The following is a 26,562-nucleotide window of genomic DNA, read 5'->3' on the forward strand; positions in this document are numbered from 1 at the left end:
AATATCTGAGAAGTTCTTTGACAAAATGAACTGTCAAAGGACATGGGGGAGTTTGTGGATGGAGAGCCTGGATCTGTCTTCTTTGGACCAGTTGCTGCTCCTGGTTATCCTTCCTCTTGGGATGACTGCAGGAGCAAAGCCTCAAGGTCACTAGGAGCTCCTTGACAAAGAAAAAAGTTAGTAGTGACTGTGGCAAAACTGTGCTTTCAAGGACTGGGCAGATGACTCACATTATAATGCATACAAAGCTACTTTTCCTTATCTTTTTTCAAAGCTGGTGCATATCAGATCAATGCCCTACACATGGAGAACCATTAATAGGTATACAAAATGATCTAATGAAACAAGGGTGGCACAGTGATGTACTGTAGAATAGATGCTGCCTCATAACTCCACCAGCTCAAGTTCAATCCTGACCACCAGTGCTGTCAGTGTAGATTTTCCAAGTTCTTCCTGTGACTCCATGGAGATGCTCTGGCTTTCTCCCACACATCAGACATCTGCTGGTTGAGAAATTAACTGGATATTGTAAATTATCCCTAGTAATTAGGTGTGTGGCAAAATATAGAATTGGGAGATTGTGGGGGGAAGCCTGAAGACCAGTGTGCCTTGATGGCTAAAGAGTCTGTTTCTGCTATCTGATTTCATGCTCAGTTCGAGAAGTGAAGACATCACACTTTATTTAGTAAATAAAAAAGCTTCCCAACTGGTAGCATTTGATGGAAAAATATAATTTCACTTGTCAAAGATCCTACAAGGTCCTTCATATAATGCAATTTATACAAAATGACACTTGGCAAAGATGAGCACAATAGATTACGTTTGCCTTTACTAAGATATCGAAGATGGTTTATCTGGTGATCAAAAATTAAGATAATGACCAAATCTAACACAGAATATTGGAAATACTCAACAGTTGAAGCAGCAGCAATGGAAAGAGAGAAAAAAATGGGCTAACATATTGATTCAATGACATGACAATGGATGAAGAGGTAATCAGAATTAATTGCTATATGATTCTCAGTACAGATGCTGCCCGAATAGTAGTTTTAGTCTTATTTTCAGAATTCACTGTATTTAAATTTTATAATCATTTTCTCTAGTTCTTGTGTCAATACAACATCAGTCTTAAGGTAGTTTCAGCACCAATGGTTTCTGATGCATGAAAGTAACTTTATTCTCATCTCTGGCTTTGCTACCAATGCCTTCAATCTAGAAATATATTGAAAATACTCAAAGCTCAGCTATTTTGCTAAAAAAATTAATATTTTTATTTTCTCTAGCAAATTAATTATTCCTAAACTGGATGGGCATGAGCAGAGTAATTGAAATAGACATTCTCTTTCAAAGTAATGAACAGATCTGGAATAATATCCCAGTGTTACTGATTAAGAAAATGATAGCCTTTTGTAACTATTGACCACAATCTGTGTGGATACGTAATAATATCTCCTCTGCCGACGATCAGCACTGGTGCACCTCAGGGATACGTGCCTAGCCCACAGCTCTACTCTCTCTGTACCCATGACTGCGTGGTTAGGTAAATCTCAAATGCCATCTCCAAATTTTCTGATGATTTTGTTGGCAGATGGAGATGAGAGGGCCTAAGGAGTAAGATATCCCAGCTAATTGAGTAGTGTCGCAACAACCTTGCACTCATCATCAGTAAGATCAAAGAGCTGATTGTGGACTTCAGAAAGGGTAGGACACAGGAACACAAACCAATCCTCAGAGGGATCAGAAGTGGAGAGAGTGAGCCATGTCAAGATCTCTGAGATCTAACCTGGTCCCAACATAAAGAAGGCAACACAGCGGCTATACTTGATTAGGAGTTTGAGGAGATTTGGTTTTGTCACCTAGAGTGCTTGAAAACTTTACTGATGTACCGTGGAGAGCATTCTGACAGGCTGCATCACTGCCTACTATGGGGAGGATGGGGCTACTGCACAGGATCGAAAGAAGCTCCAGGAAGATGTAAAATTAGTCAGCTCCATCTTGGGTACTAGCCTCAGTAGTATCGAAGACATCTTCAAGAAGCCTCAAAAAGACAGTCCATTATTAAGGACCCCCATCACCCAGGACACCTTCTCACTGTTATCATCAGGAAGGAGGTACAGAAGCCTGAAGGCACACACTCAGCAATTCAGGAACAATTTCCTCCCCTCTGTCATCCAAATCCTTAATTAGACATTGAACTCACTAACTCACTTCTTTATTATTTGTTTTTGCATTATTTTTAAGTTGACTATTTAATACACACACACACACACACACATATATATATATATATACTTACTGAAATTGATTTACTTATTTATTTTTATTCTCTATATTATCATGTACTGCATTGCATCACTGCCACTAAATTAACAAATTTCATGAGGTGTCACCTGATATTAAACCTGATTCTGATAACTACTGGACTTCAGATGCAAATCTAACAATTTCTAATCCATATTTCCAGAGAAAATGTACGCCCCAAAATTTCATGCTGTCCAATGCATTTATTTGAAAGTCTGTCGGACCCTTGAGTTTAACAAAAAGACTTGGCCTTTTATGCAAACACCTTTAAACTTGTTACAAACTTTGCATCTATAATCCAGTGTGCTTCCGTTTTCTCAATTGTCTGTCCAAACCACAATTAACAAGTCCATTAGAACTGTTAGTGACCTTGGCTTTAACGATAAAAAGGTATCTTGAAAATTTTAAAAGCACAGGCTGAATGTCTCTGGAGATACATCAGTACGCATAGGCATCTACTTTGACTTAAGGGGAAGTGTGTTGGAGTACCGTTGCAGTCTGCCACAGGACTGGAGTGCACCCACCATATCAGACTGGCTCAGTGTTTCCTCTCATTCATCCGGTCAAGAGGAGATCATGCGCGTCTTCACAAAGGAGGCAGCTGGAAGTCATCAACTTGCCTGCTGCTGGTTTGAGTGCAACACTCATGGAGGCCAATGGGCCACTTGCTCAAGTATTTCTTGGAAATTGCAACACATGGAGTCATATCGATGTCCTGTGCACAGTGACTCCCAGCCTCACTTTTCAAAGGGCAGAATTAGAAGCACTGTCTTACATGGTTTGAAATTTGCTGTTTTGCAGCAGCACTGCAGAGCAAAGACATAAAATTACTATAAATTACAAAACAAATAAATAATTCTAAGGAGCTAATTGCCTGGATCTACCATCAGTTTTGCACCTTTTAAAGACGGCATACAACCTTGGCTGCCCCACAGCAGCATAAGGCCATCAATGTATCCTGTGGGAGTTCTGTCACACTGGAACTCAGGAAAACACAAAACCTTCAAAATGAGCAAATAAGAAATCCAGCAACGAGAAGCAGGGATCAGGAGAGACAGCAGCTAATGGGATATATTGACTCATCCATGCCCTCGTGCACAGTAACTACCAGTCTCTGCTTACAAGGACTAGCACTGTGTTGCAGTATTGCTGTATTGCAGCCCCTTTTAAAAAAAAAGATATCACTTCTGAACTGCATCCACCCTTGGGCAGCTTGAGTTCACTGGCTGTACATAGGCCCACCAGTGGTTCGTGTGGGAGCTCATGTTTGTCGCACTCGTTCCCCAAACTACTTTACTTGAACATTGCTTACAGTGGCTGGCATTGGGACAGCACTGTAAAGGCTGACCTCCTTCCCAGGAGTCAGGGTGGCAGTGAAAGCTGGTGCTAAGAAATCTCCCTCAGAAATCATCAGCTTTTTTTTAAAGGAAGTGTTACAATTTTTTAACAAGTCACCCAATTGAGTTCTACTCTGATATAATTCTATCACATCACATAACAACTGTAATATAAACCTTTGGAATGCGGTTTTAACATTTTAATCTTTTCATGTGTAGCGACAACGTAAATGTAATGGGCTCATGGTATCAGATCTGTAAAGTTAAATCATACAGTGCAATAGTTATAAGAAACATTTCAATATGTTTATAAACTTCCCACCTCAGTATTTTAAAATGGCATCGGCCTCACTACCATCACTTGTGTCATTCAATCTCTTTTCAGCTCGATCCGATTACATATATTCCCTTTCTTCTCTGCACCCCTCCTTACTCAGTGCAGAATAGGTACACCGCCCAGCAGCACCCGAATTAATCCTGGCCTAATCACAGGGCAATTTACAATGTCCAATTAACCTACCAACCGGTACGTCCTTGGACTGTGGTTGGAAACCGGAGCACCTGGAGGAAACCCACACGGTCACAAGGAGAACACACAAACTCCTTACATGCAGCGCAGGAACCCAGGTCATCTGTATTGTAAAGCGTTGTGCTTCTGTACAGTTTTAAACAGCTCCATTCCACACTTTCACAAATTCTGTTAGTCATCACCTGAAATATTAATTATTTCTTTCTCCACTGATGCTGTTTGGACTTGCTGTGCGTTTCTGGCATTCACTGTTTTCATTTCATATTTCCAGTTTCTGCATTTTGCTTTCATTCAGTTGATTGCTTTTGAAACTTCATTAGCAATTCCCTCAGTTTATTTATCATGTCAACTATGATGCAGCTGATTGTTGTGTCTTTGAGCCAGAAATTAGAGTGTAACAATGCAGTGACACGACAGACAGTTCTGAGGTAAGCAGGCGTACAAAATGCTGGAGGAACTCAGCAGCCCAGGCAGCAACTATGGAAAAGAGTAAACTGTCCTAATGAAGAGACTCTTTTCCATTGATGCTGCCTGACCTGCTGAATTCCTCCGGCACTGTGTGTGTGTTGCTTGGATTTCCAGCACCTGCAGATTTTCTCTCTTCTTGACGTGATGACTGACTGCTGGATGAGCTGATAAACCTTGCTCTCATTTGCACTTTTATGTAGAAGTTAATGATTTCATGGCCTTGTTTTGAAGACCAAAGCAGCTATTCTCAGTGCCCTCATCGGTATTCATTACTCAAGTATTAAAACAGATCATCTGTTTATTATCACACTGCTTCTTAGGCTATGTCCACACTAGACTAGATAATTTTGAAAACGCCGGTTTCACATAAAACGATAGGCATCCACACTATGCGTTTTAAAAAATCTCTATCCACATTGAAATGGAGATTTCAGCAAATCTCCTCCTCCTGCGCATGCACAGGACACATCTACCAAAAACAAGCGACGTGTTTGGTGTCGAATCTCGCTGTAAAAGTGCGCATTTGTGTAGTTACAAACTAGAAAAACTTAAAACGATGGACAGCTGTTGGCTTTCACACAGGAGAACTTAAAAGTAAAGAAAACAAATACTGGAGCGTATGGAGGCAACCGACAAGGCATTCACGGACAGATTGACCTAGCTGACGACGAACATTGAAAAACTGATTAATTCGGTTGCATTAATAAAACACCTTGTTAAATGTATAAAACATGTCTGCATCAGTATTATCTTGTATTTCCATACAGTGTTACATTAGGCTGTTACACATCTATTGTCAGAGAAGTACTTGCATAAATAGGTAAACTACCTTCATACGAGCAAGGACAGAAAACAGGGCAAAGTGAGTATACTTATTTATTCAATAAGTTATGGGTCAAAGTATTTAGTGAGTACATTTCTAACTCTTCTGGCTTCAGTCTCTTTGTCTGTTCTGAAATTGTTAGGTTGCGTTCAAGAAAACAATGAAATAGCGCGCTGCCGTCTGACAGTGTTTTCAGATTTCTCCAGTTACCCCGTCCACACTGATCCGGCCAATTCGGCGTTTTCAAAAATACACACTTTGGAGAGTGTTTCTGAAAAGCTCCAGTTTCAGGGGACGAAAATGCCCTTTCAGTGCGGACGAGGGGTAAAAATGAAGAGAAAAAGCTTCGGTTACAGATTTATCCGGTGTAGCATGGATGTAGCCTTATTGGGAGATTTCTTGCTTACATTAAAGTAGGCAGTACACATCAAGAGTAACTTAATTGGCTGAAATACACTTTGGTACAGTCTGGAAAGGACAGGGCATGTGCCATGTAAATGTAGCTCTAACCATTGTTTAAAAACCGTGATGTCAAGCAAATTTGGACGCTAAACAAATTTGCACTACGGTAAGAAATCTGGTTTATAAGGAGTGTATCTCAAAATTCTAACTGTATCCCAGTCACCCCAAATCTTCAACTTGAAATCTCAATTTCTGTTGATGCACAGACTTGCCTGATGGTAAAAAGCACACACAAAAAGAACAAACTGCTGGCAGAACTCAGCAATTCATGAAGCATCTGTGGGGGCAAAGAGATAATTGACAATTCTGGTCAAGACCTTTTATCAGGACCTCTTGAGTCTCCGATAGCTAAGGCAATGAATCATAGCTCTCTTGGACATGTTTTACAATGTGAAGATCTTTCTCTTTGATTTGTTCATAAATGTGTGATGCTTGCAATTCAACGCTATGGGAATAGCAGATTAGAGTTTTATATTGCTTTCATCTGATTTCCACTTCCAAACATCCTTTCAGAAATGCTGAGTGGAATTTCTCACCTTCAGTCTAGGAACACTTCCCGAAAATGTATCAAAATCAGAGTTCATCTAATGCAGCAGTTGGAAGGAAATCTGGAGCCTTCTTGATAAGCATGTGTGTCCTCGTGCCTCTGCAAGACTTGTACATATCTCTTCAAAAAATGTTCCTACATACCTTTCATTTCTTGGAATTGACATTCTATTGCCAATGTAACACTGTGAAAACATGCTGTGTTCGCAAACCATTTGACTGCACAGTATCATTGCCCTCACTATGGCTACCAAGAGTACACCTTACTGTGAATGAAATGGTCACTGCTGCCACTGGCTTTTTATTGCATGAACCTCTCTTTTGTTCCTGGAATTAACTCAAAGCCCCCTGAGGCTGCTTAGCCACATTTGCTAGAAGCACAACTGTTTGTTCTTGTGACTAACACACAGAGACCAGAGGCCCTCTGGAGCTGAGCTGGGCACCACCAGGAGTTCTGTCATTTGTTCACTGCTGTCTTTTTGACTTAACATAGGGAAAGGATTTAGCTGTTAAATTGACACATTCTTTTTTAAATACCTTGCACAACACAGCGGAGAATTTTCAGCCTCTTAACTGATTAATTCTATCGCTGATGAGGTACAGAAAGCAATTCATAAGAGATTTTACTACCCCGCTCGCTGCCACTCATGCTGTGGCACAGCCCGCAGTCCTGTGGGAAGACAGTAGGTAGGAAACAAGGAAAGTGTGAATTGGATAATCTACATGGCAGACAGTCATAAATTACATGAATAGCCAGGTGGATATCAATGTTAAGGCAAAATCTACTGTAATTTTTACATACTCAAATTCTGTATATCATTACCGTTACATTAAAAAAAGCAGACAAAATCATAAACAGAGAAATCTGAAAGAAAGATATTACATAATGTTGTAGGGATTGTCTCTGAATTGAGTTGTCTTTTCCTTACATAGCATTAGGAATACTGAAAAGGGCACGGTAAGGAATGGTGCCACTGGGAAATTGCTGTCACCGGAACTCGTTCCGAGTTGACCCAGACACCACATACTGCCCCTAGCAGGTGGGTGGGGGGGGGGGGGCAATCCGGTTCTTTCCATTTTACTTCACACATCTGTTTGGATTACTTAATATATCGCGCACCAACAGTTTGTGGTTACAAAGATGTTTATACTATTGACAAACACCCAACCTACCATAAACAATTTCTAGACCTGAGCAGCACACATTTAAATTAAATTACTTCTTAGGCCTGTGCGATGGGTGGGGTGAGTACATACAGAAATTCAGACCTGAATGTACTTCTTGTAAGCAGATCGGAAAATGTTTACAGTACAGGTGAGTACTGCTTAAAGTTCAAAATTGCTAAGTCCAAAAACCACTGACATGATGTTACAAAGGTGCTGGGAAGGTTCCCAGTGAGGCACAGATCTCTCTGCATGTCACAAACAGTTCTGAGAAGTGACCTCCCATGTGCAATGAACAAAAGTTAATGAAAAATAGAAAAACACTGCATTAAAAAAAACCTGAAGATCTCGATTGTGTATTGAAAGATAAAGCGTCTGCTGATTGTGAAGCAGCAGATAAATTCATTGGTAAGTTTGTGAAGATTGTAACTGATGAAATCAAACACCAGAACAAGTCTACAATGCTGATTGTTTTCATACCTTACATAGAACCTAAGAAATGTAAAATACAAATCCAGTGTAATGTAGCCTTTTAATCAAAACACAGCATCGTAGGGTGAGACTGAAAGCCTGCCGTTTGTTGTTTAATAGCTGATTCAGGTGATCTCCCGATGCTGTTGTGCAGCTTTTGTTACCCTGCACACATTATATTTTCATTATCTTAATGGAATGTAATAATTTTTATTGATAAGTGCATATTATTTATTGTCATACAGCATAGAATAGGCCCTTTGATCTGCACCGCCCAGTAATCCCCCAATTTAATCCTAACCTAATCACAGGATAACTTACAATGACCAATTAACCTACCAAAAGGTACGTCTTTGGAATGTGCAAGGAAACCAGAGCTCCTGGAGGAAACCCATGCGGTCATGGGGAGAAGATCCTGACAGGCAGTGGCGGGTATTGAACTTGGGCTGCTGATAAGAAAAGTGTTGTGCTAACTACTACGCTATCAGCCATGCCCCACTTGTTTATGTGTGATAAACAAGTGTAAGAGGAAGACTGCTTCTCCATAGTACATAAGTTCAAAGTCAGAAATGATAGCGATGCCAAGCTATCTCATTTTATATTCCAAAATCACACAAAATCCAAAACACTTCCAGCCCCAAGCATTTCCGGTAAGGGGTACTCAACCGGTATTAACTTTTTTGAAGCAAGTTATTCTTTATCTTTGCTTCTCTCTTCTTCCAGTCATCCCTCAACTATTCATAATACCCATCTCCTTCCATAAAGCTTTTGTGCCTGTGAACTCCACCCAACAAATCATTCCTATAACTTTTTTTTAAATGAGGTGCATTTGTCAAAAGGTTGAAACATTTGTAGATCATCTTTCATGTTAACAGCATTATAGGGAAGGGCTGGGTGATTTCAGAACAAAAAGCGTTGACAGACACTGTAGATAAAAATCAGCTTGAAGAAGCTTCTGAAGATGTGGAAAATGATAAATGATTGAAAAACTCCAAACAGGCACTTTGAGAAGAATGGAATGAGATGACTGTAGACGATCAAGGAACACCTTGAGGAACATAAATGGGAGAGCAATGTCAGATTAGGCCCTAATCTTAACGGCTGTTGCATTTGCTGCATGGAAATAGTCCACAATTGGAAAAGTCCTCCTTGTAAACAGATTGATCCTTCCAATAACTGAATTATATTTGGGACTTGTATCGCCAAACTAATTACTGTCCTCTAGGTACAGATAGTCACAATTGTTTTTTTTAATAATGCTGCCTCAAATTCACTCCTGGTCAGCAACTCCAGGCAGCTTGACTGGAAGTGGGAAGCAAGTTCCGGAAACGGAGAACAGAGCACTGATCCTTCAATGTATCTTCTCCTTCTTGAGCGACCATTTGGGATCAAGGATGAATGGATATTGAACCCATGAACACTACCTCACTATTTTTGCAATACTTTTTTAATTTAACTATTTAATTCACAGTTTTTCAAAATTTTTATGTATTGCATTGTATTGCTGCCGCAAAGACAACACATTTCACAACATATGCTGGTGATAGTAGACCTGATTCCGATTCACTTCAGTGGAGCAGAAGATGTCAGTGTAGGAAATCTTTTATGGTGTGGTGACAAATTCACACCATTTATAAAACAGACTTGGCCAAGCAAAATCTTGGTTTAACTAACATCAAGGAGACCCAAGATAATTGGAGACTAAGCTCTGTTGCATAAGTCAAGCAAGAAGTGTAAATGGACACACACAACTGACTATACAATACTGAACATAGCCATAGGGAGCACTGTATATCACCATGGAAAGCAGAAACCTATTTCCTCACCTTCACTTTCAATGTCTACTCTTCAACAGAATGAAATTAGGACATAATAATGAACCCACGTGGAGGCAAATTCAATAAAAAGCTTTTGTGCGTTGAGTGGCAGTGACAAAACCAGGAGCCCAAGGAATTTAAAGCAGGTTTTATTTTTTAGTGGTGGGTAACAAGATTAGCAAATGCATGTCAAATATTCAAACCAGTTTTCTTTCTTTCCCTTATTTGATTCCCTTTGAGCTATTTATATATTAAGGCTCATACTTTTTGCTACTGACAAATTACAAGGCAATTGGAATTTAGATGGTTTGTTGTTTTATTATATCAAACTTTAAACTGTAATCACTGTTGAAGTGAGGTCCTAACATTGTGATACAGGTAGTTTTAGGAACTGAAAATGCCGAGCATGGTAAATTTTATCCCCCACGTGATTCACTGATATGGATGCTGGGACCAGCTATCTATTCTTTTGTAATGCAAACATTTTGCTCACTCCAACTGCAACTGGTAACACTGTGGAAACAATGGGCAAAGCATAACAGAAAGCAGGTCCACCTGTAGAATTGGAAAAAGTGTGCAAGCACAGGTTGAGAATTTGCTGCCATATGGAAGACAACGTGTTGGAATAAATGGGTCATTTTCAGCAGGGAGGGATGTTACTAGTGAAGCACTCAGGGATCAGTTCTTGGCCTCTAACTGTTGTACTATTCACATTAATGACCTTAAGGGAATGAAATGTAAGGCTTTCAAATTTACCAAGGTCTGAAAATAGTTGGATGGGCATGTTGTAATGAGGACATTGTGATTCTGCAATGAGACGTAGATACACTGAGTTTCAAGGGAGTAAGGGAACTATAACCCCACATGGGAAACATCACAAGTGAGACATAAGCCAAATTACTGTGACTTCTGAATTGCTGGAGAGCAGACTATAAGAGCTTTACAGTATATTCGTGATTATTTATCATGTCATAATGGATAATATTTGTTGGCCAGTGGTGTAGTGATGTCCGCATTGGACTTCAAGGCAAGTGGTTGAATCCGGCCAGCTCCTTGCAGGCTTTCCGTCCGTGCTGGGCGTCAAGCTGGCAACTCGGCCTCGTAAAAAACAGACAGATGCTAAAGAAATGGCGAGGTTGCTGCCTGATGCACCACAAGGTGCGGAGAGGAACAGCAAATATATAAAAGGTGATTCAATAACTGACAGGAATAAAACCCTATTTCCCCGGTAACAATGTGCTAGATAAATTTTATAATGTCAGCAATCCAACTCTGTGACTATTTTCACCACCTCACTTCAGATACCAGCAACAAAATGATGCAAGTGGAAGCAGATTAATAATATTTAAACATAATTATATGCTTTCTCAAAATTGCTTTTCTATGAGTAAAATCTATAAATGCTTCTTCAAAATTTCTTGGAAAGTAATTATACAATGTACTGGCTTATTGCAATTTGCTTCTGTGATGGAATTAAGAGTAACCTCAGTGCAGACCATCAGAAAGACTGTCCAGAACTCTCCACAGTCTCTGATATGCATCTGAAGATGCAAGAAAAGCTTATAACATAACGTTAATGTAATTCATTGGGTTTAATTGTCCACTAAGAGTAAAGCTTGTATTTAAAGCCTTTATCCTTTCCCCCTGAAATGTTTAGTTCTGATTGCTATTTTAATCCATGACAACATTAAACAGGTTCAATGCAGCATTCTTGATCAGAGATTACCTTGTGATTAAACTCATTATGTTCCATCGGAATTGTTAAAACTCAGTATTAATTCAGCAAACACGGTTTTAGCTGTTACTGAAATTCTGGGGTATTTCAATTTCAATCTTTACATGCAGATCTCAAAAGCCCTTTTGCAGATGAACAGATTGAAAGAAAGGATTAGGAGTAAAAATTCAAACTGAACCTTAAGCAACTGAAATCAATCTATTTGACCTCATTTGGAAAATCCTCCAATGTTATAAGGTGTTTAGATTTACTTGTCTCTGTGTCATCAACGCTGTCTCAGCAGGGGGGCAGGCAGGAACTATTGACTCAAGTTTAAGAAGCTGATAGTGCTCAGAGTGTCCTCTGACTAAAATTATCAGTGTTTAGTCCCTATCTTCACCCTTCTGTCCTCTTCTACAGCCTCTAACATGGTTGACCAAACAATTCCTCTCTGAAGTCTTGCCTTAATTGTCCAGTCAAGTGGGACTGTGCTAAATGCTGCTTCCAGTCATGTCCAGATTACAGCAAACTGAAATCCCTCAATAGTTTGGGCCTCAATTGAAGGATTGAGGGTTTGATAACTCACTTAGGACTTTGCGCTCTTCCGTTTCTGTTGTATGTAGAATGTAAAAGAGTACAGCACAGGAACAGGCCTTTCCACCCACAATGTTGTAACAACTAATTTAAATTGGCAGTCGAATGCCCAACTGAACAAATACAGTCCACCAACACAATGTCATTACCTGCACATTTACACACTACGAGCTTCTTATTGTACTTGCCTCCACCACTAGCACATTCCACCTTAGTGTCAAAAACTTGCCCAGCACAGTTCCTTTTAAATTACCTCTCGTCTTAAACGCTGACCTTTACTATTAAAAATTTCTGGCTGTGGATTTTATCTATTCATCTGCTAAACCTCTTTCAGATCTCCTCTCAGCCACCTTCACTCCAGAGAATATATCTCAAGTTTGTCCAACCTCTCCTTATAGCTCATACCCTCTAATCCAAGTAGAATCCTGGTAAATCTCTTCTACGCAAAGCCTCAACATCCTTCCTAAAATGGTACAACCAGAAATTAGTGCAATACTCCAGATGCATCCTAACTAGAGTTATGCATCTAACAAATTATGCCCTTTTGCACTAAGGAGGTCCTAGTTTATATTAGGGAAGCTGAAGTCACTCCCCCCGACAACTCTACACTACATCTTTCCCTAATCTGCCTGCAATATCTGTTCCCCAATGTCCTGATTGCTACTGGGGATGGGGGTCTGTGCGGTCATCCTATCACACCTTACTTATTTTTGAGTTTTATCCATCTAGTCTCGGTGGATGAGCCCTCTATTTTGTCTCTTCTGAGTGCAGCAGTAATATTGCCCCTTTCTAGCACAACGCCCCCTCACCCCTTTCTACCTCATATCATTTCTCAAACATCAAAACCCTGGAACATTAAGCATCCATTCCTGTCCCTCTCCCAACAAGTTATTGTCATGGCCACAACCTCAAAGTTCCATGCTTTACTTCATCACCCTTACTTACAGCATGCCTATCATTAAAATACACATACTTTAAACTTATGTATCATTATGTCTGTTACTTTATGCCTGTCTGTTTTTAATGGTCATCAGCCTTCCTCTCAACCCGTCCACTTTCTGACCTGCTGCTCTGATTTCCATCCCCCAGCTGAGCTATTTTAACCCCCCACCCCTCACCATCACCCTTACCCAGGTCACCCTGCCCCAGAAGAGATTCCAATGATCCAAACATGTGAAACACTGCACACTTCCATCAGCCATACATCCATCTGTTCAAAGTACATTTATCATCAAGATTATACAACCTTGGGATCTGTCTCCTTACAGGCAGCCGCAAAACAAAGAAAACCAAAATAATCCATTAAAGAAAGAGATCGTCAAACATCCAATGAACAAAGAGGGGAAAAAATTCATGCAAACAATAAAAGTAAGCAAATAGCATTCAGAACTGAAGTTTTACAAAAGAAGCCAGGTGTCACTGCTGCTGGAGTAGGCCGAAGCCTCAGTTCATTGTAGAGCTGAGAAAATGTCGCGTTGAGGCACCAGCAGCAATCCAGAGGTTGCTACCTTCAAAGTATTGCTTTTCAGCCTCTTTCCTAACTCCCCGTACTCAATGCACAGGACATTTCCCCCCTGTCTACCCACACCATTGGTATCAGTATGTACTATGACCTCTGGATACTCACTCACCCTTCCCCTGGAGAATGTCCTGCAGCCACTCTTGAGGCATCTACGACCCTAGCAACCAAGAGACAATGCACCATCCTACCATCTCCTTCTTGGCCCTAGAATCTCCTGTCTGTTCCCTCAAACTATCATGCCTCTTATCACCATTTCACCGCCTGTCTTCACTTTCACTGCTGAGCCTCACAGCCAGCCACAATACCACCGACCTGACTGCTGCCACTGTGCCCCAATAGGTATACTTGTTGCTAAGGGCAATGGCCACAGGGGAACCCTACACTGTCTGTCTCTTCCACTGCTCTCTCCTGGAGGTCACTCAATAACCTGCACCCTCACCCTCACTACCCCTCTTGCCCATGCTGCTCTCAGCATCCTCCATTCACACGGCCAGTCAGAAGCTCGCAGCTGGGTGAAGTTATCAGGGACGCTGGGAGGCTCCCTGATCTCAGGCACAGCATACGGTTGCTCGAACTGACATTCCTGCTATCATAATAGGGATGAAAATTCTAAGGAAAACCACACCTGCATCTATCTGCTCAGCCTTCTCTGTCCCAAACCTGCTAATCAAAACAGCAGCGCATATACTCAGCACAAGACTAACGCCTCAAACAGGCCCTCTGCGAACTGACCGCTCTGTTCCAGCCTGCTTCCCTTTCACACCCACCCAAAAAAATTGAACATTCAAGCTCCAAACTGCAAAACAACTTTCAAAAAGCTGCTGGCTCCTCTCCGCTGCTCCTTTGGCTGCTGCAACTAGACAATTTGGATAATCAAGCTGTTAACTGAAAAGTTAAGAAAATCTAAGGCCAACTTATTTTGCTCAAATTTCCAGCATCTGCAGATTTTCTCTTCTTTGTTTCATCCTTCACAGCTTCAGGAATGTTGAGATCCCTGACCATCATTCCGATCATCAATGAGCTCTATTCTACAGTTGATACAAACATTTTAAGGTGAGAAGCAGATGTATCCCCTACCTTTTCAATCAGGTTAAAATGGGATAAAAATCAGCACTAGGCTAAATTTAAATATATCAGAATCTTGAAAGCCCACTTTAAAATCTAGAACAGAATTTGTTGTTCTCCAACATTGCAAAAAAAATCAAAGCACAACATTAAAAGTTCTCATCATTAAATGAAGTGATTCTAAACCAGATACAGTTCTCCTGGGCCTTGTGAAATGAATTTATTCCTCTCTTCAGTCAATGTTAGCATTAAAAGTTGTGCTGCTAACTGAAATACAACTGGTACCAAACGTAGCAGGCACTTATTAAAAGAGCTATTTCTTCCTGTAAAAGTCCTTTGGAAGAGCAAACATCTGAAGACTGATTTGTAGCATTCAAATAAGGTTGAGATTATTTGTAAAAAAACACAAAATGCTGGCAGAACTCAGCAGGCCAGACAGCATCTATGGGAGGAGGTAGTGACGACATTTCGGGCCAAAACCCTTCATCAAGACTGAAGTAACATGGGATGGTCGAGGGGGGATAAGAAGTGGGGGGAGGGATGAAGTAGAGAGCTGGGAAGTGATAGGCTGGAGGGAAATGGGCTAGAGGGAAGGTGGAGAATTATGGGAAATAAAAGAGAAAGAAAGGTAGGGCTGGGGGGAGAGATTATAGTGAGGGGGGAAAAGAAAGAGAAAGAGAACCAGACCAAAATAATAGATAGGGATGGGGGTAAGGGTGGGGGGCAGGAGTATCAATGGAGGTCAGTGAGTTGAATGTTCATGCCGGCAGGGAGGAGGCTACCTAGGCGGGAGATAAGGTATTGCTCCATCGACCTGCGTGTGACCTCATCTTGACGGTAGAGGAGGCCATGGACAGACATGTCGGAGTGGGAGCGGTCTGTGGAATTGAAGTGTGTGGCCACAGGGAGATCCCGCCACTGCTGGAGGACCGAGCGCTGGTGTTCGGCGAAACGTTCTCCCAGTCTGCGGCGGGTCTCCCCAATGTATAAATGGCCACATCGGGAGCACCGGATACAGTATATCACCCCAGTGGACTCGCAGGTGAAGTGGTGCCTCACCTAAAAGGACTGTCTGGGGCCTGGGATGCTGGTGAGGGAAGAGGTGAGGGAAGAAGTGTGGGGGCAGGTGTAGCACTTCTTCCATTTGCAAGGATGAGTGCCCGGAGGGAGGTCCGTGGGGAGGGATGGGGGTGATGAATGGACAAGGGAGTCGCTTAGGGAGCAATCCCTGCGGAAAGCCGAGGGTGGGGGGAAGGGGAGAGTGGTTGGTGGTGGGATCACGTAGGAGTTGGCAGAAGTTACGGAGGATTATGCGTTGGATCTGTAGGCTGGTAGGGTGATAGGTGAGGACCAGGGGGACTCTATCCCTGGTGGGCTAAGCTGGTAGGGTGATAGGTGAGGTAGAATCTGGTTCACCTCTGACCTCCTTGATCTAAATAAACTATCTAAGGTATTAGGGTGTTTTGAAGGTTAGAACATATAGTAAGCAACTTCAGATCTGGATATGGACTGTAGATTAAATTTAAAATGCAGGTCTGAACAATGAGCTCCTTCCTAAGAGCTGTGAACCACAGTTAATTGGAAGACCAGACAATACTGGTTTAAATTCATTTGGGTGTCTGTAGTGCAGTTGCAAAGAGGGAGATGTGAAGTTTATGTGTAGTTAGAACCATACCATAGAACACTACAGCACAGAAAACAGGCTGTTTGGCCCTTCTAGTCTGTGCCAAAACTTTATTCCGCTAGTCCTATTAACCTGCACCCAGTCCATAACCCTCTAGACCTCTCTCATTCATGAATCTATACAATTTATTCTTAAAACTTAAGAGTGAGCCCACATTTACCATGTCAGATGGCGGCTTGTTCCACACTCCCACCAGTCTCTGAGTGAAGAAGTTCCCCCTAAACCTTTCCCCTTTCACCCTAAAGCCATGTCCTTTCATATTTATCTCTCCTATTCTAAAAGGAAAGAGCCTACTTGCATTTACTCTGTCTGTACCCCTCAAAATTTTGTAAACCTCTATCAAATCTCCCCTCATTCTTCTGTGTTCCAAGGAATAAAGTCCGAACCTGTTGCATTTTTCCCTGTAACTCAACTCCTGAAGACCCAGCAACATCCAAGTTCAAAGGACGCACTGTGGTTGCATTGTAAATATGGAATTGCCCTTCGATCTTTAGCATATAAAATGTTGTGTAGTATTTGGTAAATTAGGCCTCTTCCTCCAAAAGGGTCTCAATATGATGCTTGCTATGTCCCATTTTATTGAATAAAGAGACTACTTCATATCTACCAGCTAATTCTCTCCAGTGAATTTGTTCACGCGACAACATTTAAGTACTAAAACTGAAGTGAACTAAATTAGCAATGAATACTCACCTCCGAAAGATAGCACTGCAGCTCACACAAAAAAAAACTAGTCAAATGAGTGAATGACTGAATTCGGAACTCACTGATAATTTTGTTTATGAATGGGCTGCAAACAGATAGTAATCATCAACAAATATATCATCTTTTATTTTCTTACGCACAAGTTCCAAAACTGTTCACTATTCAATGGTGGATTTGTCTTGAATATTTACATAGGGTGACTATGAAGTAAAACACTGAAGTTCCAGAATGTATGCATATTGTTCATTAACATCCATAGGTGCTTTTTATGCAATGAAGAATGCAAACTACTTGTGCAAAATGTAAGATGCATATTGGTTTCAACACTGGTACCAACTAGAATGAGAACAGGCATGCCTGAATCAACATGACAAATTTGTATTTTGGGCACACCCACAGGTGGGACTTAATTTTTCAAAATATAGATACAGTAAACTGGAATAAGGATCTGGGCCCTGGCTACACAGAATAATGTTCATAAAACAGGACAAAATTGGCAATATGGTGGAAAGTGGGAGAGAAATTCTGTCCCTTTTATTTATTTCATTTAGAGGTACAGCATGATTACAGGGCTACTGGCCCAATGAGCCCCATGTGAAGAACTAGCCTTCTAACCCATACATCTTTGGAATGTGGGAAGAAGCCGAAACACCCAGAGGAAAGCCACGCAGTCAAAGGGAGAACGAAGAAACTCCTTACAGACAGCAGTGGAATTGAACCCATGAGTCTAGCACTGTAACAGCGCTATGCTAACCGCTGTGTTACATTTGGACTCTGCCATCTGGGCATTATAGCTGTTGAGACCTGGTATGGACTGAATAGCATCTGATTTATTTCAGAAGACAATCTGCCAGTTATGCTTGGAGACGCACCAGGGCGTTTAATAATGTGACGTTCTAACCACTTGAAATAAGATCTCACAACACCAGATAACAACTTCTACACATGTTGTTACAATGACCTTCAACAAATGGTTCACCTGCAGCTAAGAAACTTTAGTTGTGGTTTTGTGCCAGCAGCGTTTAGCGAAGGCCACCAAGAAACAGATGAAAAAGAGAAACCAAAGAAAAGGAAAAGGGAAGAAGGAAGCTGTATTCTCTGTTTCTAGCCACAAACCTCCTTTCCACCGATCTCCAGCTGTCCGCAACCTGACCACTAGCCCACGAAAAGGAGCTAGGAGGCCTTAAGATATGTGCCACTTGAGTGCCCCTAACTCCATTCCTCCAGAGCCCCCATTTCACTTTGGCCAAACAGAAGGAAAGCTTGACCCCTTGTTTTTGCTTCGGGCTTTTTACCTGTATATGAGGAAACAAGGGATTTGCTTCTCATCAACATTTTGGACTGTGAATCCACATTCCTGCAATTTCACACTGAAACATTAGCTTGGAATTTGTGTCCATGTCACTGCTGTGATGTAAGCCCACAACTCGCTTTCTGGTCCTGCAGTGAACATGCTGCTGACATTCTACTATATATGAATTTTGCAAGACTCTTTTCTTTTAAAATCATCATCCATGGCTACCAGAGTTGCAGCACTTCAACTTATGAGGGCCATTAAGACACGAGAACACAAGAAATAGGAGCAGGAGTAGGACAACTGGCCCATCGAGCCTGCTCCGCCATTCAATAAGATCATGGCTGATCTGACCATGGTCTCACCTCCACACTCCTGCCTTTTGCCCATAACCCTTAATTCCCCTACAATGCAAAAATCTATTCAACCTTGTCTTGAATATATTTAGTGAGGGAACCTCCACTGTTTCATTGGACAGAGAATTCCATAGATTCACCACTCTCTGGGGAAAGCAGCTCCACCGCATCTCCATCCTAAACTTACTCCCCCGAATCTTGAGGTAATGTCCCCTAGTTCTAGTCTCACCTACCAATGGAAACAACTTTCCTGCCTCTATCTTATCTATCCCTTTCATAATTTTATATGCTTCTATAAGATCTCTTTTCATCTTTCTGATTCCAGCAAGTATAGTCCCTGGTGACTCAATCTCTCCTCATAATCTAATCCCTTCATTTTTGGAATCAACCTGGTGAACCTCCTCAGCACTGCCTCCAAAGCCAGTATTTCCTTCCTCAAGTAAGGAGACCAGAACTGCTCACAGTACTCCAGGTGTGATCTCACCAGTACCCTGTACGGTTGCAGCATAACCTCCCTGCTCTTAAATACAATCCCTCTAGCAATGAAGGCCAACATCCCATTTACCTTCTTGATAGCCTGCTGCGCCTACAAACCAACCTTTTGTGTTTCATGCACGAGCACTCCCAGTCTCTCTGCAGAGCAGCATGCTGCAATCTTTTACCATTTAAATAATAATCTGATCTTCCATTTTTCCTTCCAAAGTGGATGACCTCCCATTTACCAACATTGTGGTCAAGTACAAATATATTAGTATTGATCTCTCAAGCAATCTATTTGCTGACTGCACAAATCATTTATTTCACAGTGATTACATCTGTGCAGAGAGTCTAATTGTTACTCAGTCTGGAGTTCTTAAGTTTCATGTTATTTTACTAAACTTTAAGCTTAATACTGAGATCTTGTTATCGGCAAAATACAATGGTTAATTTTACAGGTATAATTACATTCTTTTTTTTTAAGATATTTCCCCGTCCCAAGTGAAGAATTTATAAACCATTCGAAATTGCTTACATGTGTAAACTACTGCAGTCTTTTCAAGAATTGTGAGCAAACAATGTTGTTAAATAGGGGTTATTTCTATCATTTTGACCCAGTGAAATGGTACACCAGAATGGTGTGTTAGTGGAAAAGATGATGTTCCCATTATATTTTTACTCTTGGACTTCTAGGTGGCAAGGATTCGGAGCTGGAATGCGTAGTCACGTGCTGCTGTTACAGAGCATTACTAAGATAAATTATGGCTCCACAAGAAGTGATACTAAACCAGTTTTCTGCATAATACAAGGTCACTGGCAGGCCATCAATTGACCATCCATTATAACCAGGATTTAGTGTAATCCAATAGTCTTGTGCCATAACTTCTCACAGAATGTTACATGAATGCTGTCTTTGTTGTACTTTACGTGGAAGATATGACTCATACCAGACTCGGGCAGAATCCAAACTCTAAGAGCCAGTAAATGCTTCACTTTATTGGCTCATTCTCTCCCCTGCTCTGCTGTTGTCAGCCTCTGAAGTATAAATTGCATTTTGCAAGTTTCAACAGCTTTGTGTTAAAAAAAGAGCCACTAGACACAGTTTTAAATACACAATATTTTTGCTATTTTCTTTTATTCAAATCAACATTAGCTCTCTGACTGAGTTCTCACCATTTTGACCAACTTTTATACTTCAAGTTCTTAGATCAAGCAAATCTCTAAGCACTCACTCTTTTAAAGGAGACTGCGGAAGAAAGTAAGAGTCTCTTGTTCAAACTTATGCGAAAGATAAATTACACTTGTACAGTTTCACCAAATGGCTGTGTAACAATCACTTCCACTTTAAGTAGGGGAGAAAGCACACAACATAAATGTGTCTGACCTGTAACCTGCTCAGTGCAATGGCATTTCCAAGCTCGGACTCATTTCAATATGGCCAGGGAGACAGAGATGCCATCAGAATAGTTTTTTCCAATAATGCCGGAGGCATTCCAGGTTTAAATCAGGCAAGCCACAGCCAGCAGAGAGTGAATCAGTATCAAGTGATTTAATCGTAAGGCGGGGTAGCAGTGAAGCTTTATTGTTATACACTCAAAGGATGTGGGTATCACTGACCAGGACAATTTTTTCAACCAGCCCCCAACTGCTACTGAGAAGCAGTGATAAATCTCTGGAATTCTCTATTCCAGTGGGCTAGGAATGCCCGTGCACTGAGTATAATCAAACCTAGGACTAAGCAGGGCACGGAGTACAGGGAAAGGACAGCATTAATTTGAAGCCTTGGATCAACCGTCTTTGTCAAGAAGCAGTATAGTTTGTATCTGCTTGAAATCATCATGGTTTTAAAATGAGCCAACCTCTTGAGCCACTCAATTCTGTACAGACAAAGTGCCAGTGGAGGCTTTTCCAGAGGTTTGCCCGTGCAATGATGAAGGAATGGAAATTGTTTGGAAGTTAAGATGCTTAGTGGTATAGAGGTAACATGAGATAACAGCACAATGCTGCCTTAGTGTGTTCTTGGGTCAAACTACTCAAATTAAGATATTTGCTGCCCAATTTAGGAATGTATTGCTCTTCCTGTATCTGTACTAGATATAAAATCCTGCAATTTCTAATGCACCAGCATTGTGGGAGTTAATTCAACTGAAAAACTGCAGTGGTTCAAGAAGGCAGTTCACAAGCTTCTTAGCCAGCAATACTCAAGCCCTAGTTAAAACAGAGAAATCTATGCATCATATCACAGCATCACTTTGGTCTTATTCACATACATCTGTCAACAACTTGCCTGGTACTTCAGTCAACTCATCCACAAACACAAAATTGAACACGAGTTTCTGCTCTGTTTAATACAAAGTGACAACACATATTCAGAATCGCAGCTTCACACTTCAGCAGGGGCAGATATATACACCATTTTTTGTTATTGGAATTTCCACTTTTCATCAAGAAACTCCCGGTCCTTACGGAATATTAAAGGACTACAATCACTCAGCTGACCGTCATTGAAAATGCATATTTCCAACCCTTTTTCTATGAGGATACCTCAGGGGTTGCTACCAAAGTCGCACTATGGATGGTAACACAGCAGGGCAGACTGCTCTCCCGTTTGGTGAAGAAAAGCCTTTGCTCGAAAGGCAAATGTGGGAGGCTTGTAATTTATTGAGATACAGCGTGGAAAAGATTTTTCCAGCCCTTCAAGCCTCACCGCCCAGCATCTCCCAACTTAACTCTAGCCTAGTCAAAGGACAATTTACAATGACCAATTAACCTACCAACCAGTACATCTTTGGACTGTGGGAGGAAACTGGAGCACCCAGGGGAAACCTGCGTGGTCACAGGGAGAACGTACAAACTCCTTACAGGCAACAGTGGCTGCATCCTGCAGGAAGGTTGGGCTTCGTGTATGATATAATATTAATGAGACCTCAGCATTACCTTTGCAAAATGAATGGAGGTGTAGTGTCAATAATCTGACCCAGCATCAAGTACTTCCAGGAGACAGGAGCTGGGAACACAGCTGTCGAGTTCCTACAGTTCTCATACAGCAAAAAAAGGCAATTTTACCTACCACACCTGAGCCAATATTCTTGTGCAAAGGGAGGGGGCTTTGGGGAGTTGATGTTCTTGTTGAGTTTTTGTTCATTTTTATTATGTGGAGAGAGGGGATTTGGAGGCTGAGGTTCTTGTTGCATTTGGTGCAGGGGTGAGAGGGGTTGATGATCATGTTGCTGTTCTTTTTTTGTGCGGTGGGGGTGGGATTGCTGTTTCTCTCTGAACTGACTTCCATAGTTTTCCTTTGTTTTGTGGTTATCTGGGGAAGAAGAATCTCAGAGGTGTATACTGCACACATACTTTGGTAATAAATGAACCTTTGAGCTGACCATTGAACACCCATTTACAACAATCCCATTTCCCCTTCACTTGCCATCTATCTCAGTCAAAAGTAATTTACAATGACCAAACAATCTGTGGTAGAGACCTGAAGCAATAACACCAGCCTTTTCAATAAAATGAAATAACTGCTTATCCAATACTTAAAATTGATCCAGCAGCCTGGAAATTCATCGACAGTGGAGGGCCAAGCTAAGAGGTGGAAGATGTAGCACAAAGGATTTGAGCAAAGAAACAGTGGTTGACATACAAGACCATGGATGACACTCAAATGAAATGTTTTAAAATGCTTTGTAAACATTCACATTATCTTAGAACAGAACATGCTCCATCCTCCAGCTTCTAATAAAAAGTTTGTTCTTTTCTGATCAGCTGCATCTATAATACTTACCTTTAAAAAATAATTTGATTCTGATATTGATTGCTGATAGGTTAGGACAGTAGAGATCATAATCATTTTCTACAGCACAACAGAAAAAAAGATGATTTTTTTTATATATCTTAGGCTGTTGTTCTTTCATTCTACATTCCTTTCCAAAATAGATCAATCCTAAAGTTAAACTCATCAAAAATCTCAGTTCTTTGAGGTAGTTCCAAAATATCCCTTTACTGTACAAGTTCTTCTTGACTTCATTCCTAGAAGGCCCAGTTTTAATGGTAAGGCTGTGTCCCTTACTCTGAATATACACAACCATGGTTTCCTTTACTATTTACAGACCTCAATTATTTTCAACTTTAAATGCAAGAAAATGCTAGCCAAGTTTAGATTAAGTAAGGCTAGATAGGTACATCCTGATTTAACAAATCTGCTATTTCCTTAAAATTTATTATAGACTCAGTTGGATTTGTATTTTAATCATCCCACGTGGCCCTTCCTGAATTTTCAATACATTTAAATAGTTACTGTTAGTTGTGGTAGAGTATTCTTTTGCAATTTATTTTCTCACATATTCCCTCTTTTCTGCTCCTGCTACCTTTCTTTATTTATTCATTTACGGGATGTGGGCGTTGCCAGCTAAGCCGGCATTCATTGCCCATTCCTAGTTGCCTTTGAGTTACCCATTGCTGTTGTTCTCTATGTGTAAAAAAAATTGCTTCACAAATCTTTCAACTTCCCTCCTGCTCTCCATAGATCCATGCCATTTAGTATTTCACATTTCCACCATCAGAAACGGAGTCTGACTTTCTATGCTTTCATACTAAAACCTAAGCCAAGCTAGGTTTCATCACTACAAGGTTTGCAAAGCAAGCTTTCTATCTTGTTTTAGCAGTAACCTTCAGCAGTGGCATGCCAATTATCAGCACTGGCCAAGGTCACCTCCCACTTCAGCAGGCACAGAAAGTGTCAACTACACTGGAATGACGGAAGATTCAACAAATCCAACAGTCTTCAAGACTGCAGTAATCGTATCTAACTTTGGTCTTCCTGGGCAATGGTGAAATTAGTCTAAGCCAGGCCCTGTTATATCTGCAAATCCACTTCGACATTTACCAATGACGTACCACTTCAAAAGCTGAGAAAGGTACAAGAAGCCCTCAAGGGAACCAAAAGATGAAATCCACTCAAATAACTGAGAGTGTTAGGTTCTGAGCAGAGACAACAGACAAAGGAAATGAATGATGCAGTCACTTATTTTAAGCATTGTGCACTGTGCACAAGAATAACAGATCGTGTACTGGTCCTGCCTTTTATAATTAGTACAAAAGGGAGCTGATCAGTCAAAGGAGGATGGCACTGGTTTCACTGGTTTCAGGTTTCACTGTTCCTTATTGTTCAAAAACAACACTATGTCAGAAAAAGATATAGCAAAGACACAGACCTTTCAGTCCACTGAGTGATGATGACTGTTAACCTCCAATTTAGACAAACAGCACCCAGGGTCAGGATTGAACCTGGCACATGAGGCAAAGTCTCTACCAGCTATGTCATTACGCCACCTGGCTGGTTAATCAAATTCCACTGAGGGTATCAAGGATGTACCTGCTGGACTGCCTGTGATGAGAGACCTCTGACATTCCTGTCTTGGGCCTCCAACAAGGTCAATAATTGTCCCTTAAAAAGCAACAGTCAAGAGCGGTATCAAGTACTCATTTCACATCAATTGCTATTATCCTTGCCTCTTTCGGGCATGTACAAACAAATATGATAGAATCTTCCACCTACTATCTAGAATCATGTTAATTACTAATCACAATTTGAAATTGGAAAATCCATGACCAAAGGCTCGATAACCAGAATGCACAGACTCCAGGAACAAGAGATGATATAGGGAAGTAAATTTTTGACACAGCAAACTACATAAGATTTGAAACAGGACTTACAGAGTTCTGGAAACAGCTGCAAAAATTTTTCACAAGGAGCTGGGAATGGGACCATCAAGATTGCTTTTGAAAGAGCTAGCCCAGACTAGGTAAGCAGATCGGCCTCTTCTGTGCTACTACATCCACTGACTTGGGAACAATCTCAGAACTGTTCATTCTAAGAAACTGAATAGAAATGTGGAGTCACCAGTTTAAATTTCCAGTTAAGTACATTATACCTCTTTTTTAAGTTTCTCAGTGCAATCATCTGCGCCAAATGCGAATGTTCCCATTGATTAAGAGTACATGAAGCAGGTAGTGCTGATTCCCTCTGCCATTTTCCTTCTTTCTCCAACAGAGAGTTTGTTTTTTTCAGCTCCAGGAAGTTCATAACCTTCAAGCAATGCACAGCTGTGTCACAATTTACAGTCTTCAGAAACATTGCCAATAAGAGAAATGAGAACAGTCAATATTCTGTAACATATGGAATCGGATCTTGGCAAAAAGCATCTAATCTAATGTGTACTCTCAAAATGTTGAGCCTATGTGATTTACATGTGTGTGCAAAATGTTGCTAGCTAAACCAGATCCTGTTAACAGTCTGCAGTACACTGTCTCAACTAACATTTACAATGGGCAAAAAGGATAGGAATAACTTATTTTCAGTTAAATCAGCAGTGATTGTAAATACCAATCTGAAATCTTAATGCTTTTCTATTATAAATGGCTACCTCTCTATAGCAATAGTAGCTCAGCAGGGACAACCTGAAAACCATCAACAATGCTTGTTTTCTGTCAGAGATGAGAATGAGACAATGCAACAGCTCGACACCATTATGTTGAAAAATGAATCATCATGGAGAACAATTGGTTGATTTTTCTCTGTTTTTGCAACCTTCCTCCCTGGCTTCCTGAAAGTAGTGACTAATGTCCTGAGGTGCCTTCCTGAAGTGGTTATTTTATATGAACAGACCCTGGACAGTATCTCTACTGGCTTGCACAGATCCTTCAGGAAACTCAAGAGGAAGCCCCATGAAAAAAAACAGAGACTTTGCCATGTCCTTTACGGGAGTTTCCCATTTTGTATTTGATAATGATTCTGTGAAACAGCGGGATATTTTTAAAGCATTAAAGACTATAAATGGAAGTGATTGGTGGTGGCAGCTCAAATCAGCAAGTGGAAGCCTCTGCCTTCCATTGACTGGTAATCTGTAAATATTTGACCTTTCTCCAGCACTATTCCTCAACAACATACAGAAATTCAGGGATGTGTAAAAGCTGGTAATCATGATGTTTTTATCATCACATACGGACACTCTAACCCCAACTTCCTCACACCCAACAAGGGAGTAGACCATGACATGATCCGCATTTACAACTGCTTTGTTCTTCTCTTTTTCTTTACAGTTTTGCTCAAAGAGTTCAGCATTTAAAAACTGCAGTACCTGAAAGTGGTTGTGAGGATTCCAGTAAAGGAACAGGCCCACACAACATCAACCACAGTCATTGATATCTTTTGTAATCTCACATCTACTTCAT

The 26,562-nt window shown here is 40.9% G+C and overlaps 1 protein-coding gene across 3 annotated transcripts in view; it reads right to left on the minus strand.

Annotated features, from left to right (window-relative positions):
* zmp:0000001236 (mastermind-like protein 2) overlaps positions 1 to 26,562 on the minus strand; it is a 352,226-nt gene that overhangs the window by 133,861 nt on the left and 191,803 nt on the right. The window contains exon 1 of one of the 3 annotated variants that reach the window (XM_059964656.1): positions 4,247 to 4,285. The exons of the other annotated variants lie outside the window; for them this stretch is intronic. Coding sequence (XP_059820639.1) covers positions 4,247 to 4,270 — 24 coding nt within the window. The 5' untranslated portion in view covers positions 4,271 to 4,285. Of the gene's footprint in view, positions 1 to 4,246; positions 4,286 to 26,562 lie in introns of those variants that run through there. 3 annotated transcript variants of the gene reach the window in all.

Source organism: Hypanus sabinus, chromosome 3, assembly GCF_030144855.1.
Source record: "Hypanus sabinus isolate sHypSab1 chromosome 3, sHypSab1.hap1, whole genome shotgun sequence".
Lineage (NCBI taxonomy): Eukaryota > Metazoa > Chordata > Chondrichthyes > Myliobatiformes > Dasyatidae > Hypanus > Hypanus sabinus.